Source organism: Sphaerodactylus townsendi, linkage group LG05, assembly GCF_021028975.2.
Source record: "Sphaerodactylus townsendi isolate TG3544 linkage group LG05, MPM_Stown_v2.3, whole genome shotgun sequence".
NCBI lineage: Eukaryota > Metazoa > Chordata > Lepidosauria > Squamata > Sphaerodactylidae > Sphaerodactylus > Sphaerodactylus townsendi.
The window spans coordinates 103,692,524-103,707,454 of NC_059429.1; the positions used below are offsets into that span (position 1 = coordinate 103,692,524).

At 42.1% G+C, this 14,931-nt stretch overlaps 1 protein-coding gene across 2 annotated transcripts in view; it reads right to left on the reverse strand.

Annotated features, from left to right (window-relative positions):
- GGT7 (gamma-glutamyltransferase 7) overlaps window positions 1–14,931 on the reverse strand; it is a 45,938-nt gene that overhangs the window by 4,793 nt on the left and 26,214 nt on the right. The window contains exons 8-14 of one of the 2 annotated variants that reach the window (XM_048498196.1): window positions 14,642–14,729; window positions 11,119–11,246; window positions 8,985–9,073; window positions 7,953–8,105; window positions 7,214–7,322; window positions 5,390–5,527; window positions 811–910 (exon numbers count right to left, since the gene is read on the reverse strand). In XM_048498196.1, coding sequence (XP_048354153.1) covers window positions 811–910; window positions 5,390–5,527; window positions 7,214–7,322; window positions 7,953–8,105; window positions 8,985–9,073; window positions 11,119–11,246; window positions 14,642–14,729 — 805 coding nt within the window. The remainder of the gene's footprint in view (window positions 1–810; window positions 911–5,389; window positions 5,528–7,213; window positions 7,323–7,952; window positions 8,106–8,984; window positions 9,074–11,118; window positions 11,247–14,641; window positions 14,730–14,931) is intronic. The other variant, XM_048498197.1, reaches the window with a different exon arrangement.

The following is a 14,931-nucleotide window of genomic DNA, read 5'->3' on the forward strand; positions in this document are numbered from 1 at the left end:
TCTAGCAATCTTTTTTACCCAACCTCGGTTGAGGACAATTCCTGTCTGCTGAGTGAATACCAGCAGACAGGAAATGCTTTATTTCTCCCACCCAAACCTCTTACTTTCCTTTCCACCACTCATTCCTACCTGTGTGCTGCAGCAGATTCTCCATGGAGATTCCCCACAGAAGATTCCTCTGCTAGCAGCTCATCCATTTGCTATTTCATTATAAAAAGGAGATGAATAAAGTTTGTTTAACCTAGTGATCCTGTGCATGTGTAATTTTACCTTTTTTTGTTTTATTTTGAGAGGAGTGATTGTGAAGCTATGGCAGCACAATTAGAGAAGATACTATACGCACATATTTTGTGTCAAGCCAGCTTTGCAGACATCCCCCTCAAAACATAATAAAACAAACATCCCCCTCAAAACAAAATAAAACAAAAAGAAGGGGAAATGACATGTGCATGGGATCGCTAGGCTAAGCAAACTTTATTCTTCTACTTTTTACAGTGAAATAGCAAATGAATGAGCTGCAAGCAGAGAAAACCTCCATGGGGAATCTCCATGGAGAATCTGCTCTAGCATACAAAATGGTGGGCACCACTGTGAAACTGACAAGAACTCTGTGCAGCAGGCGGGAAAAAAGATCCGTTTTAGCTGACACTTGTGTTCTCTTGTGCTGTGGGAACACAAAATCCCCAAATTGGTCTTTTTATTACATTCTAAAGATGTTACATTTATGCTGTGCAGAATCCACCTTTGTGTAAAGTACTAAAAAACCAGAAAAGAAACTCAAGTTTGGCAATAAACATTTCCCATACTTACTATCAACTTCCAGGACATTGGACTGAAGGTGAGGATGAAGTCGGCCCAAGGAGAGGCTCTCACTCAGGTTCTTGTTATATGTTAAAACATTCACTAAAACCTTTAAAAAAATAAACACAAGTATTAATAGATTTGATAATCCATTAGTGATGAAGTCTTATGCAGAAAGGAGAGGATCATGACAGAATACCATGCCCCACGGCATATCCAAACTCCTTGTGTGAGAGGGCATGTCTGCACAGTGGTATTCATATATGCATCTAGTACCTAAGCACATGATCAGAGAAATGGGCATACAGTTGTTTCAACTAGTGCTTGAAAGTGCTGACCATTATGCAAATATACCCAACAACTTGTGGAGGTCAAATATTCTGAGGGGACAGGGTCTGCTGCAGCAATTACACACACCCTCAGCATCTTAAAACAGGAGTTTGGTTATATGGAAACAAGGGATGTGCAACAAAAGGGGGGGGGGCATTTTTCAGATCCAGCTTTATTGGAATTCAAAAATATCAGTATTTCTGGTTCCCAAGTTCCAGTCACAAGTTTTCCAATATTTTTTTAGTTCCATTGTTCCCCATAGTAAATCTTTTTTTTTTTTGAGGGAAGGTATTTTTAAAGGTACTGGAAACAAAATTGCAGGGGAACTGCTGGTGCCTATCCTTAAGTAACCCCCACATTTCAAGTCAATTGGACCAAGAGACTCAGTTCTATGGGCCCCTGAACAAGGTGCCACCAGACATCCTCAAGAATCTTTCCACACAGAAATGCTTTTGCAAGCTCTTAAGCTAAATCAATGTAAAACCAGAGAAACTAAAATTATGTAAAATACAAGAACCTGCACCTTTATAAAATGCAAGAATCTACCCAATATGCACAAATTGATAGAACAAACTTTTTTAATACAACAAAAACACTTGAAACGAATAGGATCTTATCTAAAGTTGATACCAAATGCCAGGACAATGGAGGGAGGGGGAAGGGGGGAGAAACAATCAGTCCTAAGAGACTGCAAACATAGTTCCTGACATTCCTAATTAATTCTGAAAAGTCCCAAGATTTTGGGGACCTATTTTTGGTGTCCCAAAAAATCTCAGATATGTTTAGAAAACCAGAATGTACCAGAAAAATGCCAATAAGGTATTTTTCAGGCATACATTCAGCTTGGTTATCCCTGCATGTGCATCCCTAATGGAAACAGTGTTTATGCTGATGACAAACACCTTTTAGGCACAGTTATGTGTTGAAAAACACACTTTGAATTCATCTTGCAATTGAATTTTACTGTGGTAAATAGCAAAATCCACTTGTAAATTATTGCTAAAGTGCATTGAAAGTGGACTGGAAATGCATTATTCAGCACTTGTGAAAGCACAACTTGGTCTCATATTGTGAAGGTGACACTTTTGACACTGGTTGGCTGACCTGGTGTGACCCCTGCTAAATGCTTTCAATGGCTGACATTCTGAGAAGGAAAGAAAAGACAGAAGAAAGTGAGAGTGGGGATGGGGGGGGGGGGAGGAACTGCAGCAAGATACAATGTCATAGAATCAACCTTTCAAAGTAGCCATTTCTCCAGAGGAATTGATCTCTGTAATCAGGAGGTCATTTGTAAAACTGGAAGACCTCCAGGCCCTACCCAGAGGCTGGAAGGGAGAGGGTCATATGCACAGACATTCCTTCCATCAGCATGCCACTTCAGTGATTTCAAACATGGTATTGACCAGGATTTTAAGCCCAATGCTGGCATTCTGCAAGGGGTGGGACCTACAAGATCAATGTCATCACACTGGCACAATGCTACTTCTGATGAACCAAATGCAACATCATTGCATCAGCGTGACTTTACTAATAGGATTCTCTGAAAACTTTATGGTGCAACCATAGAGGTTAGGGTGCATCCTACAGTGTTGCACCAGTGCAATGACATAACTTCTGGTTCATTCTGGAAGCGACATTGTGACATTGAACATAAGAACATAAGAACAAGCCAGCTGGATCAGACCAAAGTCCATCTAGTCCAGCTCTCTGCTACTCGCAGTGGCCCACCAGGTGCCTTTGGGAGCTCACATGCAGGATGTGAACGCAATGGCCTTCTGTGGCTGTTGCTCCCGATCACCTGGTCTGTTAAGGCATTTGCAATCTCAGATCAAGGAGGATCAAGATTGGTAGCCATAAATCGACTTCTCCTCCATAAATCTGTCCAAGCCCCTTTTAAAGCTATCCAGGTTAGTGGCCATCACCACCTCCTGTGGCAGCATATTCCAAACACCAATCACACGTTGCGTGAAGAAGTGTTTCCTTTATTAGTCCTAATTCTTCCCCCCAGCATTTTCAATGAATGCCCCCTGGTTCTAGTATTGTGAGAAAGAGAGAAAAATGTCTCTCTGTCAACATTTTCTACCCCATGCATAATTTTGTAGACTTCAATCATATCTCCCCTCAGCCGCCTCCTCTCCAAACTAAAGAGTCCCAAACGCTGCAGCCTCTCCTCATAGGGAAGGTGCTCCAGTCCCTCAATCATCCTTGTTGCCCTTCTCTGCACTTTTTCTATCTCCTCAATATCCTTTTTGAGATGCGGCTGCACCAGAACTGGACATACAGTACTCAAGCGCGGTCGCACCACTGCTTTTATATAAGGGCATGACAATCTTTGCAGTTTTATTATCAATTCCTTTCCTAATGATCCCCAGCATAGAGTTTGCCTTTTACAGCTGCCATGCATTGAGTTGACATTCCCATGGAACTATCAACTACGACGCCTAAATCCCTTTCCTGGTCTGTGACTGATAGCACTGACCCCTGTAGCGTGTATGTGAAGTTTGGATTTTTTGCCCCTATGTGCATCACTTTACATTTTGCTACATTGAACTGCATTTGCCATTTCTGAGCCCACTCACCTAATTTATCAAGGTCCGCTTGGAGCTCTTCACAATCCTTTGTGGTTCTCACCACCCTACATAATTTGGTATCATCTGCAAACTTGGCCACCACACTACCCACCCCTACTTCCAGGTCATTTATGAATAGGTTAAAGAGCACTGGTCCCAAAACGGATCCTTGGGGGACACCACTCCCGACATCTCTCCATTGTGAGAACTTCCCATTTACACCCACTCTTTGTTTCCTGTTTCTCAACCAGTTTTTAATCCATAGGAGGACTTCCCCTCTTATTCCTTCATTGCTGAGTTTTCTCAACAGTCTCTGGTGAGGAACTTTGTCAAAAGCCTTTTGGAAATCCAAGTAGACAATGTCCACCGGTTCACCCTTGTCCACATGCCTGTTTACACCCTCAAAGAACTCTAGTAAGTTTGTAAGACAGGATTTGCCTCTGCAAAAGCCATGCTGACTCTTTCTCAGCAGGACTTGCTTTTCGACATGTTTTATAATTTTATCTTTAATGATAGATTCTACTAATTTACCAGGAACAGATGTCAAACTGACTGGCCTGTAATTTCCCGGGTCCCCCCTAGATCCTTTCTTAAAGATTGGTGTGACATTGGCCATCTTCCAGTCTTCAGGGATGGAGCCTGATTTCAGGGATAAGTTGCATATTAAAGTGAGAAGATCAGCAATTTCATGCTTGAGTTCTTTAAGAACTCTTGGGTGAATGCAATCTGGGCCAGGGGATTTGGTAACATTTAGTTTATCAGTGGCTGCCAGAACTTCTTCCTTGTCTACCACTATCTTCGCTAGTTCCTCGGATTCACCTCCTAAGAAGCTTGGTTCAGGTGCAGGAATGTTCCTCACCTCCTCTTGGGTGAAGACAGATGCAAAGAATTCATTCAGCTTCTCTGCAATCTCCCTGCCATCTTTTAGCACACCCTTTGTTCCTTTGTCATCTAACGGGCCTACCACTTCCCTTGCTGGCTTCCTGCTTTTGATGTACTTGAAGAACTGTTTGTTGCTGGTCTTGATGTTCGCAGCCATGCATTCCTCATAATCCTTTTTTGCCTCCCTTACATTTTGTTCACACAGTGAACTTTTTTGCCTCCCTTACATTTTGTTCAGACATTGGTGTGATGCCAACTCCCCCTTTCCCCCCGTTGTCCTGTTGATTGGAGCTGGGGAATGGAGGGTCCACGTTAGCAGTTCCCCTATCCAGTTTAAGGAAATGGCAATCCCAGTGCTCACTGATGTGTTTCCCTAAACAATTTAGCATTTCTCCATCTCAGTAGAAAGGAAGCACAGACAGCATGATGCTGTTACAGTTTTTCTGTTTTGGAACTTCCTAGGGGTAGTTGGTTGGCAACTGTGTGAGCAAAATGCTGGACTAGATGAGCCTTTGGTCTGATCCAGCATGACTCTTCTTATGTTCTAGAAGGCATCAGCATTGGGTCTACAGGGAATGTCCATTCATAAATAGTTACATCCACTACAGGAAGATGTGTGGCTTGCAACTTCTGAACATTTTGTAATTGCCTCTTACAGCAGTCATTTTGAGATTGATCCTGCCTCTCACAGTAGCCATTTGTGGCTCAAAATTCTCAGAATTCCAGACTTGCTCATGAGCTTAATAAGGTTGGGGGCTTCTGTGCTACTTCTTAGGGGACCTGCTGCCACAGTGCTCAGAACTGACCTGTGTAATGCTGCTCAGTGCTTTATCTCCACCATTGGCTCCCAGACAAAGGTAAGTCCCACACATCCCTTCTGATGGCCGAACAACAGTGGGCAGTAAGAAAGATAAAGGCCTCTTTCCAGGCTGAATAAAATTCCTCTGTAGGAAAAAGAAATTTCCAAAACATTACTAAAGGCATCCGTGATTTTTTTAACCCTACAGCAAAATATCTTCCCTTTACAGTAGCTCCATATTTCTAAGCCAACAAATATTCTTATCAGATTTCCAAGTAACTGGATTGAATATATAACATCATTCAAAGCACCCACTTGGACAATATTGTATCAAATTTTATGTAATAAAATCTGCAGGAAAATTAAGGCCATTGATGAACTGTATACAGTGCCTACTACAGTCAGATAATTGCTATTGACTGAAGGGGTTTTCCAAGTGAAGGGCTCAGTCTTGGGACAAACTAATCAAAGTAGTCAAACAGAAATGATTTCCAGTACCTAACTAGGTTTTTTTTCCAAATGGGATGAATAGTGCGTAACAGTGGTGGGAAAGGAATTTCTACTAGGAAAGAAGGCACAGGGGGAAGGGTTACCTCCTCCTCCAACTGTTGGGACTCAAAGCCAAATCTCCTTATTCCTACAAGTTGTTTTCTAAGGTTAAAAAATGCATTGGAAACCCCAATTATAAATCTCACACATTACATGCAGCTTAGTCCTTAGAATCCCTTTATTCGATGCAAACCAATTTTGTGTGGAAGGAATAGTGTCATTTGTTTGAAGTAAATAGTTAAGAGCCATTTAAGCATTCAAAATATACTTTTCAAGGTATGTCAAATGAACCTGGGAGATCATCTGTTTAAAAACAACTGCATGTAAAAACTTATATGCTTTTGGAAAGTTTACACAGCAATCAACTCCATCCTCCCATATGTATTTTGTGAGGTATTGTTATGTGAAATTTTCATACACGAATAGCAATGCCTTCTAAGCAAGTGTGGGTGAGGTGGTGGTTGTTGATGCACACAAACTAGTCAAAAGTTAGAATCAGAGAATCAGAGTTGGAAGAGACCACAAGGACAGTCAAGTCCAACCCCCCCATAAATCAGTGCCAGTTAATTCCCAGCCCCAAATTATGTGGTCTATAGCAAAAATGATTTTTAATTAAAATTATTTGCAACCAAAGGTAGCACAGTATACCAGAGGCTTCTAATCCTTTCTTAACTGCATTTATTGTTTTGTACCACAGTTAGGGGCGTAATTCATTGAGGGGTGAAATATATGACTGGGTCTCCTGACATCTTCAGTGTTCTCAGAAAGCAACCAATGGGTGGCCCAGTTTAGTTCAGGGATGTGACACTGGTCTGTTTAGCCCTTCATGCCATTTCCCGAGGAAAACCTGGTGCCTACAAGCTGATTTAGAGAAAGAAAAAGACTGGGACTCAAAGCATCATGGGGAAATTGATTTATCTGAAGGACAGGGTTAAACATCCACAGACCCCTGTCCATACATCATGGTTTCAGTCTACATACCATCTCTGCAACAGCTTTTTGAGAAAATTCAACAGGTCAGACTCAAGAGACCTGATTGTGGTTTAAGTCCATTTGGTTTTTTGCATTTATACGCTGCCTACATATAGGATCTCTGGGTGGTTACAGCATTAAAAATATATCCTAAAATAAGTACATCCATTAGAAACCCAACATACAAAAGTTGGAGACCCAGCCCTAACCTTCATCCCTCCACCCAACCAGCAGCGTCACAGAGGGGGGGGGGGGGTTACTTCTCCTATTATATGTCATAATGTATTCATATATATTCATAATGTATTACCAAGGAATGGTTTCCTGTGTTATTCACCCAAGAAAAATCCAACATCTGACTATTTAAAAGAATTCCAGAAGATGTCATAATTCCACTTCCGAAGGGCCTGTTCAAGGAACTGAAGAGGAAGACGAAAGAAGTGTGATGAACTAAACCCACCAAGTGATTCACCTGTCATTTCAAACCTCTTTTTTCCAGTCCGGTATATTCTCTTACTTTTCTTCTGCTCAGGATCCCCAGAAGACAATTGAATAAGGACAATTTATTACTGCTGATAGAGTTAGTGCAATCAGCAGCATCTGATAACATGATATTTTGGTGGATTGACTGAAATCAGTGTTGAGGATTACATGCATCAGCTTCCCTGGAAAAAATGGCAGCTTCAGAAGGCAGACTATTTTACTTGATATTTTTGTGGTCCCCTCCCTCCCAGTAGGATCCAAGAATTTCCCAACCCAGAGTTGGCAATTTATACATACATTGAAGTCTTTGATTCAACACTCCTGATCTTGACTTTGCTGGGAACCACTAAGGCCTAACACCAAATGAAGATGTAAGTGTCTATTTTGCATAAGACACTGGGCCATGATGGCTACTAATTGCCATGGCTTGGCAATCTGCCAATTAGATGTCAACTTGCAGGCCACAAAATGTCGGTATCATATTCTCAATATGTCTTCTCTGGACAAACTGTTCATGAACATGGAGAACCACCTCTGGATTTGCATAAAGAAACCCCCTCCCTTACCTTACAATTGCAACAATGTAGTCATCAGGTCCCATGACAAGGACCTGGCTGGCAGACGGACCACTTTCTACAGAGAATTGTGGAGCATGATGATCAGGGGCAGAAGACTGGGAATCATTAATGAGTTGACGCAGCAAATTTGCAGTTGATTGACTGCATTAAGGAAAAAGAGAAGGGAGATTGGTGCATTTTAAAAACAGAAATGCTCTGTGATACACCTCTGAGGATGCCAGCCACAGATGCAGGCAAAATGTTAGGAACAAGATCCACCAGACCACGGCCACACAGCTCGGAAAACCCACCAGAACCAGTTGAATCCGGCCGTGAAAGCCTTCGACAATACATAGAAATGCCCAAGCACACTGGTTATTATGATTAACAAACCATGTAATTTAGCAAGTGGAAGACAAGATGATGTTTGTATTTTGTCCCAAGAAAAGGAATAAAATGGCCACGGTCAGACACCTATGGTGCCCAGTTGGCTTAGCAGCAGTGATTGAAGAATCAAAACAGAAAACTGGGAGTGTAAGGGGAAATGTATTTGGGACACCAGCAGCAAATCCTTAAAAAGCAAACAACAAGTTAGTCTTGTACTTCTTAAAGATCAGGAGAGGGGAACAGGGATGGAGGTTTAGAAGGAGTAAACACCACATCCAGGGATGCATTCAGACCAGACACAATGTGTAACAGACTCTTTGATACACTTCTGAAAATGCCAGCCACAGATGCTGGCAAAACGTTGGAAACAAGATCTACCAGACCACGACTACCCAGCCCAAAAAACTCACAACAACCAGTTGAATCTGGCCATGAAAGCTTTTGACAATACAATGACTACAATTTTATGATGTAGTCTCTGACCAACTATGAGCAGACAAGACATTTCCAACTCTCATACTATTCCCTGGAAAGTAGACTGGTACTCAAGAATACAGAGTATGGCCCGACAGCCTTGGAACTAACTGATGCAAAAGACACCCAAATGAAAAATTATGTAAGTTCTTTGTATTCATTATAATTTAGACGTCTTACCCCATCATTTCTTCAGCAGTATGAGAGACAGATGCATCATAGAAAGGGTCCCCCAAAGTGCTAGCAAGAGCCAGAACTATTTTTAATGTCTACATGAAAAAGAGAGGAAGAAAAAAATGACAATGTGACGGTTCAGCTAAAGTTATGGATTTAATTATACAAATTGTAGCTTATTTAATATCATTAGATCCCAAGATAGTCCTGTCATTTTAAGTGTTCTTTACCTGAGATGGGTTGGAACTAATTATTCATCTCCTCTGTGCAGGTAAAATATGTACTGTGGCTGATTTTTTTAAAAAAGGAAGCCCTTTAGTCTCAGAATAGCTTAATAGAATATGGAAATGGGTCATTTTAATGAGAAAAATATACTGTGTTAGATGTCAGGCAATAACTCATAATTATAAGTGGTCACTGTCTATTATTCATTCAAAACTTTTATATACCACCTTTCTGTCAAGACCATCTCAGAGAATTTGTAATTTAAAAAGTGAAAAGACAAAAGGAGTTTTTAAAAAATCTCAGGCTATTAGTTGCCTTTTCAGGAGGTAACAGAACTGGATAGCTCCCTTCCTTCCCCTTAGAGCACAAGTCTTGAAGGTGGGGTGGGGTTGCCTGAACTGCTTTTTCTCAAGTCCTTGATGGATCCCTTAAGATCTAATGGTGTGGATATTATGTTATAAAATAATAACTTTCAGGATAGGAGTTGTCCATGTGCCTTTTTAGCATGTTATAAATGGTTATATTATTTTTAATGGCTTGAGTGTTATGGGACATTGCCGCAATTATTTTCTGCCCTCCCCCTTTTCACTGATGGAGGAGGAGGAGGAAGAGAGTTGATTTTGGTTCTCCCTCCTCACCACACAGTCTTTTGTCCTTGTGAGTCCTACATCTTTTACCACCAGTATTTCAGAGGTCATGGGAGAGTGTTGGAGGAGGGGGAAGGGCAGGAAGAAATCATATTCTCACGAGCATGCTGCCTGTTATGGAGAAGGGAAGGCAACTGTAAGCTGCTTTAAGTGTACAGAAAAAGTAGAGAAAATTGGAGTATAAAACCCAACTTTCTTCTAAAATTCAAACCAAACTAATAAAAATGGATGTTGGCTCTCAAAACTTCCCTTTCCATTATTAATAGTGAGATGTACCAACTCCCACGGCAAAAAGGTGCAGCTTCCTTTATTTCTAATTATTTTGCACAATTTACTATGTTGTTAGAGCTGCTTAAAACATTGGTATAATTTAAAGTTGCTTTTCTCACATGAATCTCACTAAATTCCCTACAAGGGTCACAGAAAATAGAAGGCCCTATTACAGTGGCTGATTATGCACAACTTGTGTGCTGCACAATGGGGCGAATGTCTCTTGCAGCAAGATTCTTGTACATACATATTTTCTGGAGCCCCACTTTCACTTTCCATTCTCTTTGTGGCAAGTGAGATCACTTCTAGCATGATTTTAATTTGCTTCGACATCAGAGCAGGACAGATTTGCCAGTGAGCTCAGCTTTGCCCTGGACATCTTTTCTCCACACACAGCTAGCCTACCTAGCTTCACCCTAGCCATCCATGCTTTCCCTCTAGCTCCCCACCTCCACCCCATGTTGCTGGCTCCATTCTGATTCTCTAAATGCTTACATCAAGATATCGATATCTCAATGTAATACTAACAGATAGGCCTTTTCCAAGGAATAATACAAGCAGGGTTTCTTTTTGGTTCCACCCCACATTACCCGCTCTATTTCCACCTTCCCTGATAATGGACTTTAAAAATTCAAATAAGCCTCTCTTTCCTTCCATGGCAGCAGCAGCAGGAAGAAAGAGAGAGAGAGAGAGAGAGAGAGAGAGAGAGAGAGAGAGAGAGAGTATATGTATGTGGAGGTGGGAGGGTGGAAAATCTGTGCCTTTAAGGCTGATTTGATGGGCAGAAATAAGAGAATCAGGAACTGAGAGCACAGAGTTCAGCAGACAAACTGTGCTGCAAGCTGTGGCCTGCCTCCTCGCATGTAAACAGAGAAATGTGAGGAGACCTTACTACAAGTCCACTGGCCAGTGAAGAGTCCTGAGGTAAGCCTTCCATGCATAATGTGCCAGTATTACCAAAACCAAGACACACTGATACTTAGATAAAGGCAACTTACCTCTGCCATCCAGTGGAGAATATTTTCCCTGGCTACCTGGCTGGTGATATTGAAACCTTCAAGGATGTTGAGAGCTGTGATCAGAGCAGGGCCTACATGTGGAGGAGATGGACTGAGAACAAGATGACCTGTGAAAGTACAGCAAAAGAAATGCAACCTAGAAGTTAGTTTTCCCCCAATTTTCAGCCACAATCTAAAGAACCATGGCATTAGGTCAGTGAGCTCAAGGGGAATTTTGACAAGTTTTCTTTCCTTGAATAGCACCACTCCACTCTTGTTCTACCGAACAACACACTGTTTTTGAAACTCTGCGCCATTTCTACAGCAGTTTATCATATGACAAAGAATCCATGGTTCAAAGGGTGAAGAAGTTAAAACTACCACTGGGCAAAAGCAAGCTTTTTGCAAAACCCAAAGCAACTTATTAGATCCTGCTTGAAAAAAGAAAAAGCAGAAAAAAACTCCTAGCTAAAGAGTCTTCCGTTTGCCAATTATGGATGTCATCACAGTGTTAACAGTGTTGGTGCTGGAGCTGATAACCAGCTTTTACAGTGTCTATATTCATTAGTGGCTTAGGCCCGGTCAAAATCTGTCTGGGTAGGAATCTCAAGCATAACTGTAGTGGCTTGGAGATGGAGCATCTGCTTGGCATGCAGAAGGTCTCAAGTCCAGTTCCCAATGTCTTCAGTTAAAAGGACCAAGTAGCAAGTTGATGTGAAAGACTTGATACCCTGGAAAGCTACTGCAAGTCAGAGTAGACAATACCTTGATAGCCAATGGTCACTATGAGGTAGCTTCATGTGTTCATATGTGTTCAAGCCACATGCAGTGAAAAAGGGATCTATTGTGATAAAGGAATTCAGGATACCTTGATTAGCACACAAGAGGCACTGGCCCTCAGATACCCTCTTTTCTGGGAATGAAGCCATTATCTCCTCAGATTTCAGGCTGAAAAAAGATGGGCTCCCTTTATGGCAACAGATGGGCATGATGCCCACTGGCCAGGAAGAAACAAGAGGGATTGCTGTTTTGTTGAACTGGGCCATAAATGCCAGGGACATGCACAGCTTATGATTGGACATGGGAGTTAAGGCAGAAAAGGGAAAACTCAGCCCCAAGTCCAGGATAGTTCAGAGAAGACCCCCTCCAGCTTGGGTAAAGGACTAACAAGCTTAGCACATTCTTGCTCTTGGACAAGGAGAGTGGGTGGTGGATCATCACAGGATGTACAAGGGGCTTTATCTAAGCAGTGCTTCTCATGAAATATTTTGTACTTGAACACAGATATCACAGTACACATCAATGCAAAAAGACACGTGAAGCCACTTTATACTTTTAGTCAGACCACTGGTCTATTAAGATCAGTATTTTCTCTGATCGGCAGCTGCTCTCCAGGGCTTTAGGCATAAGTCTTCCCTGTCACCACTTGATCCATTAAGCTGATGGTTCTGAGGAGTGAACCTAGGACCTCTTGCATGCAAAGCAGATGCTCTATGACTGAGCCATAACCCCACCTACAAATGTAGTGTATAATCTATACAAACACATACCATGTTAGTTATGAAATAAGCCTTTTCCATCAATAACAGGCAGGGAGCATTCACTCCACTTTTTAATGGCAGAATTCAGCCCATAGTATTAGCATGCAAAAAATGCCAGATCTTGTATGTATCTCAGTGATGGAAAGATGCATTCTGCAGCATCAATATATATAACAGCAAAATGAGGAATCTCATTTTTGGATATGTAAAGCCACGGATCAGGGCCACATGGACGCGAAACAAACTTTTCTGCAAACATAAGGGACTGCTTAGGTTTGCAGAAAAATCTAAAATGTTTCTATTTTCCTCAGAGTAAACTAAAACATTTAAAATTTTAAAAGCATATCTGCACATGTGCTGACAACACACTTTCCTTCAGTGGCTGTGACTGAGAGTTGTGGCGGAGCCTAACGGCAGCTGCAATAAAATCCAGAACATGGCTGTGGCACTGGTGGAAGCTAAGAGCCACTCTAGACCCAGCCAAGGCAGTGATGCAAGCTGGGAGTTGGTCTAGGCCTGACCACAGTGGCAACACATGCCAGAAGCCACTCTGGACCTGGCAGCAATGCTGGACAGCAGGGTTCAGCTGCAGCAGGCACTGGCAGCGGCTCTCAGGCACTGCTGTCACAACAGCTGGGCTATAAGGTGAGTGGCTGAGCCTAGACTCACACTGTTCAGCAATACAGATGGATGCAGGGGAATTGGGTCCGCACCCCTCATCCTGCAAGTTTTGCAAGTTCTCCCTTGTTTCTTCTGTAAAGCCCCTAAAATATCTTAATTAGTCCATAGGAAACCCTGGGCCTTTCCCCACTTACTGTTTGCGGCGCGCTACCCGCAGCGCGAGTCATTTCTGGCACGGGGTTGTGTTCCCCACTGCCCCGCGCTCTGCGCGGGGTCATGAAGGATGCTGTTTTATCAGCACCAGAAATGACTCGCGCTGAGGGGGCAGGAGAGCGGCAGAGTCGGGGCGGCTGCGTTGTCGCTGTCCGGACTCGTGGGGAGCGCCGCTGGACCCCACGCTATTTGGGCAGAGTAGCGTGCAGCAAACAGTAAGTGGGGAAAGGGCCCCTGCTTATTTCTATCTGACAAGGATATTTTATTCCAGTGAAGCTATACCAGTGTAAATCTGGCCCAAAGAATAATATCCCTATCATAACCAAATTACACTGAATTCATTCTCACAGGATTCCCATAACAAGAAGATGTGCACAGAGATACAAACTAAGGGTGAAAACAGTAGCAGTGTGAATACAGAGCAGCCTAGTAAAATGAGGCAATGTGTGAGTGTCAAATACCTCAAAAGGGAACTTCTACCTTGCCAGTTTTACATTTAAATCAGACCCAACACAACGGCATGTGTGAGAATATGTGGATGAGAAGGAGGGGGAACTGATAAACAGAGTTTATTTCAAAAACATCCTCATCATTTTACAAATCTTCACTTCTCTTAGATATGAAAAAAGTTGAAAACTGCTAGAGAAGCAACAACAGCATATTAGCAATTTTTGTTAATATATATTTTGCTATTGGGCTTGTTTAGTTCATTTGAGCTCTAGGAGGAACTGTAGTATATGTACTCTTTACATTCCAGGGTGCTCTGCTTATGGTTTATAGCCTATAGTCATGTCATGCTTAGTGTGTGTGTGTGTGTGTGTGTGTGTGTGTGTGTGTGTGTGTGTGTGTGTGTGTGTGTGTGTGTTGGAGAAGGTGTCGTTGAAAGCAACTCTGAAATATGGGACTGGATCATTTCCCAACTCTGCTAACAAAAACAACCTACCACTCCATCTAGCAATTGTTTCATATTAGAGGAAGACTTGATTTAGCATCACAGTGGCTAATTTGCAAACTCCATGCTCAGATACTTTTACCTGCCGTCTGTTCTGATGCAATGCTGTATTTCCCCAAAGTCATTCTTTTTGCCTAAAATTGGAAGATTTTTGAACAAGCTGCACAGTAAATAGAAATACCGACACATAGTTTACCTTGGTATATCGTATGGACTGGATTTTCCATCGAGACAGTGTAGTTACTAAAGTCTTCTTCTGACAAGATACCACCAAAATTACGAACCTAGGTAGAGGATCAGATTTGCAATCGGCTAATGATGTTTTATGCTGATTCAAAGAACACTAAAAACCTTTTGGGTAGGATCCAACTAGTTCTTCCACTGGTGAAAAAGCATGAAAGGAGTCCCCTTTGACTACTGAAAAGGTTATGCTGGAGATCATGGGACCAGCCTGGACAAAAGCCATGTAGAAGGGGCTTTATGGGA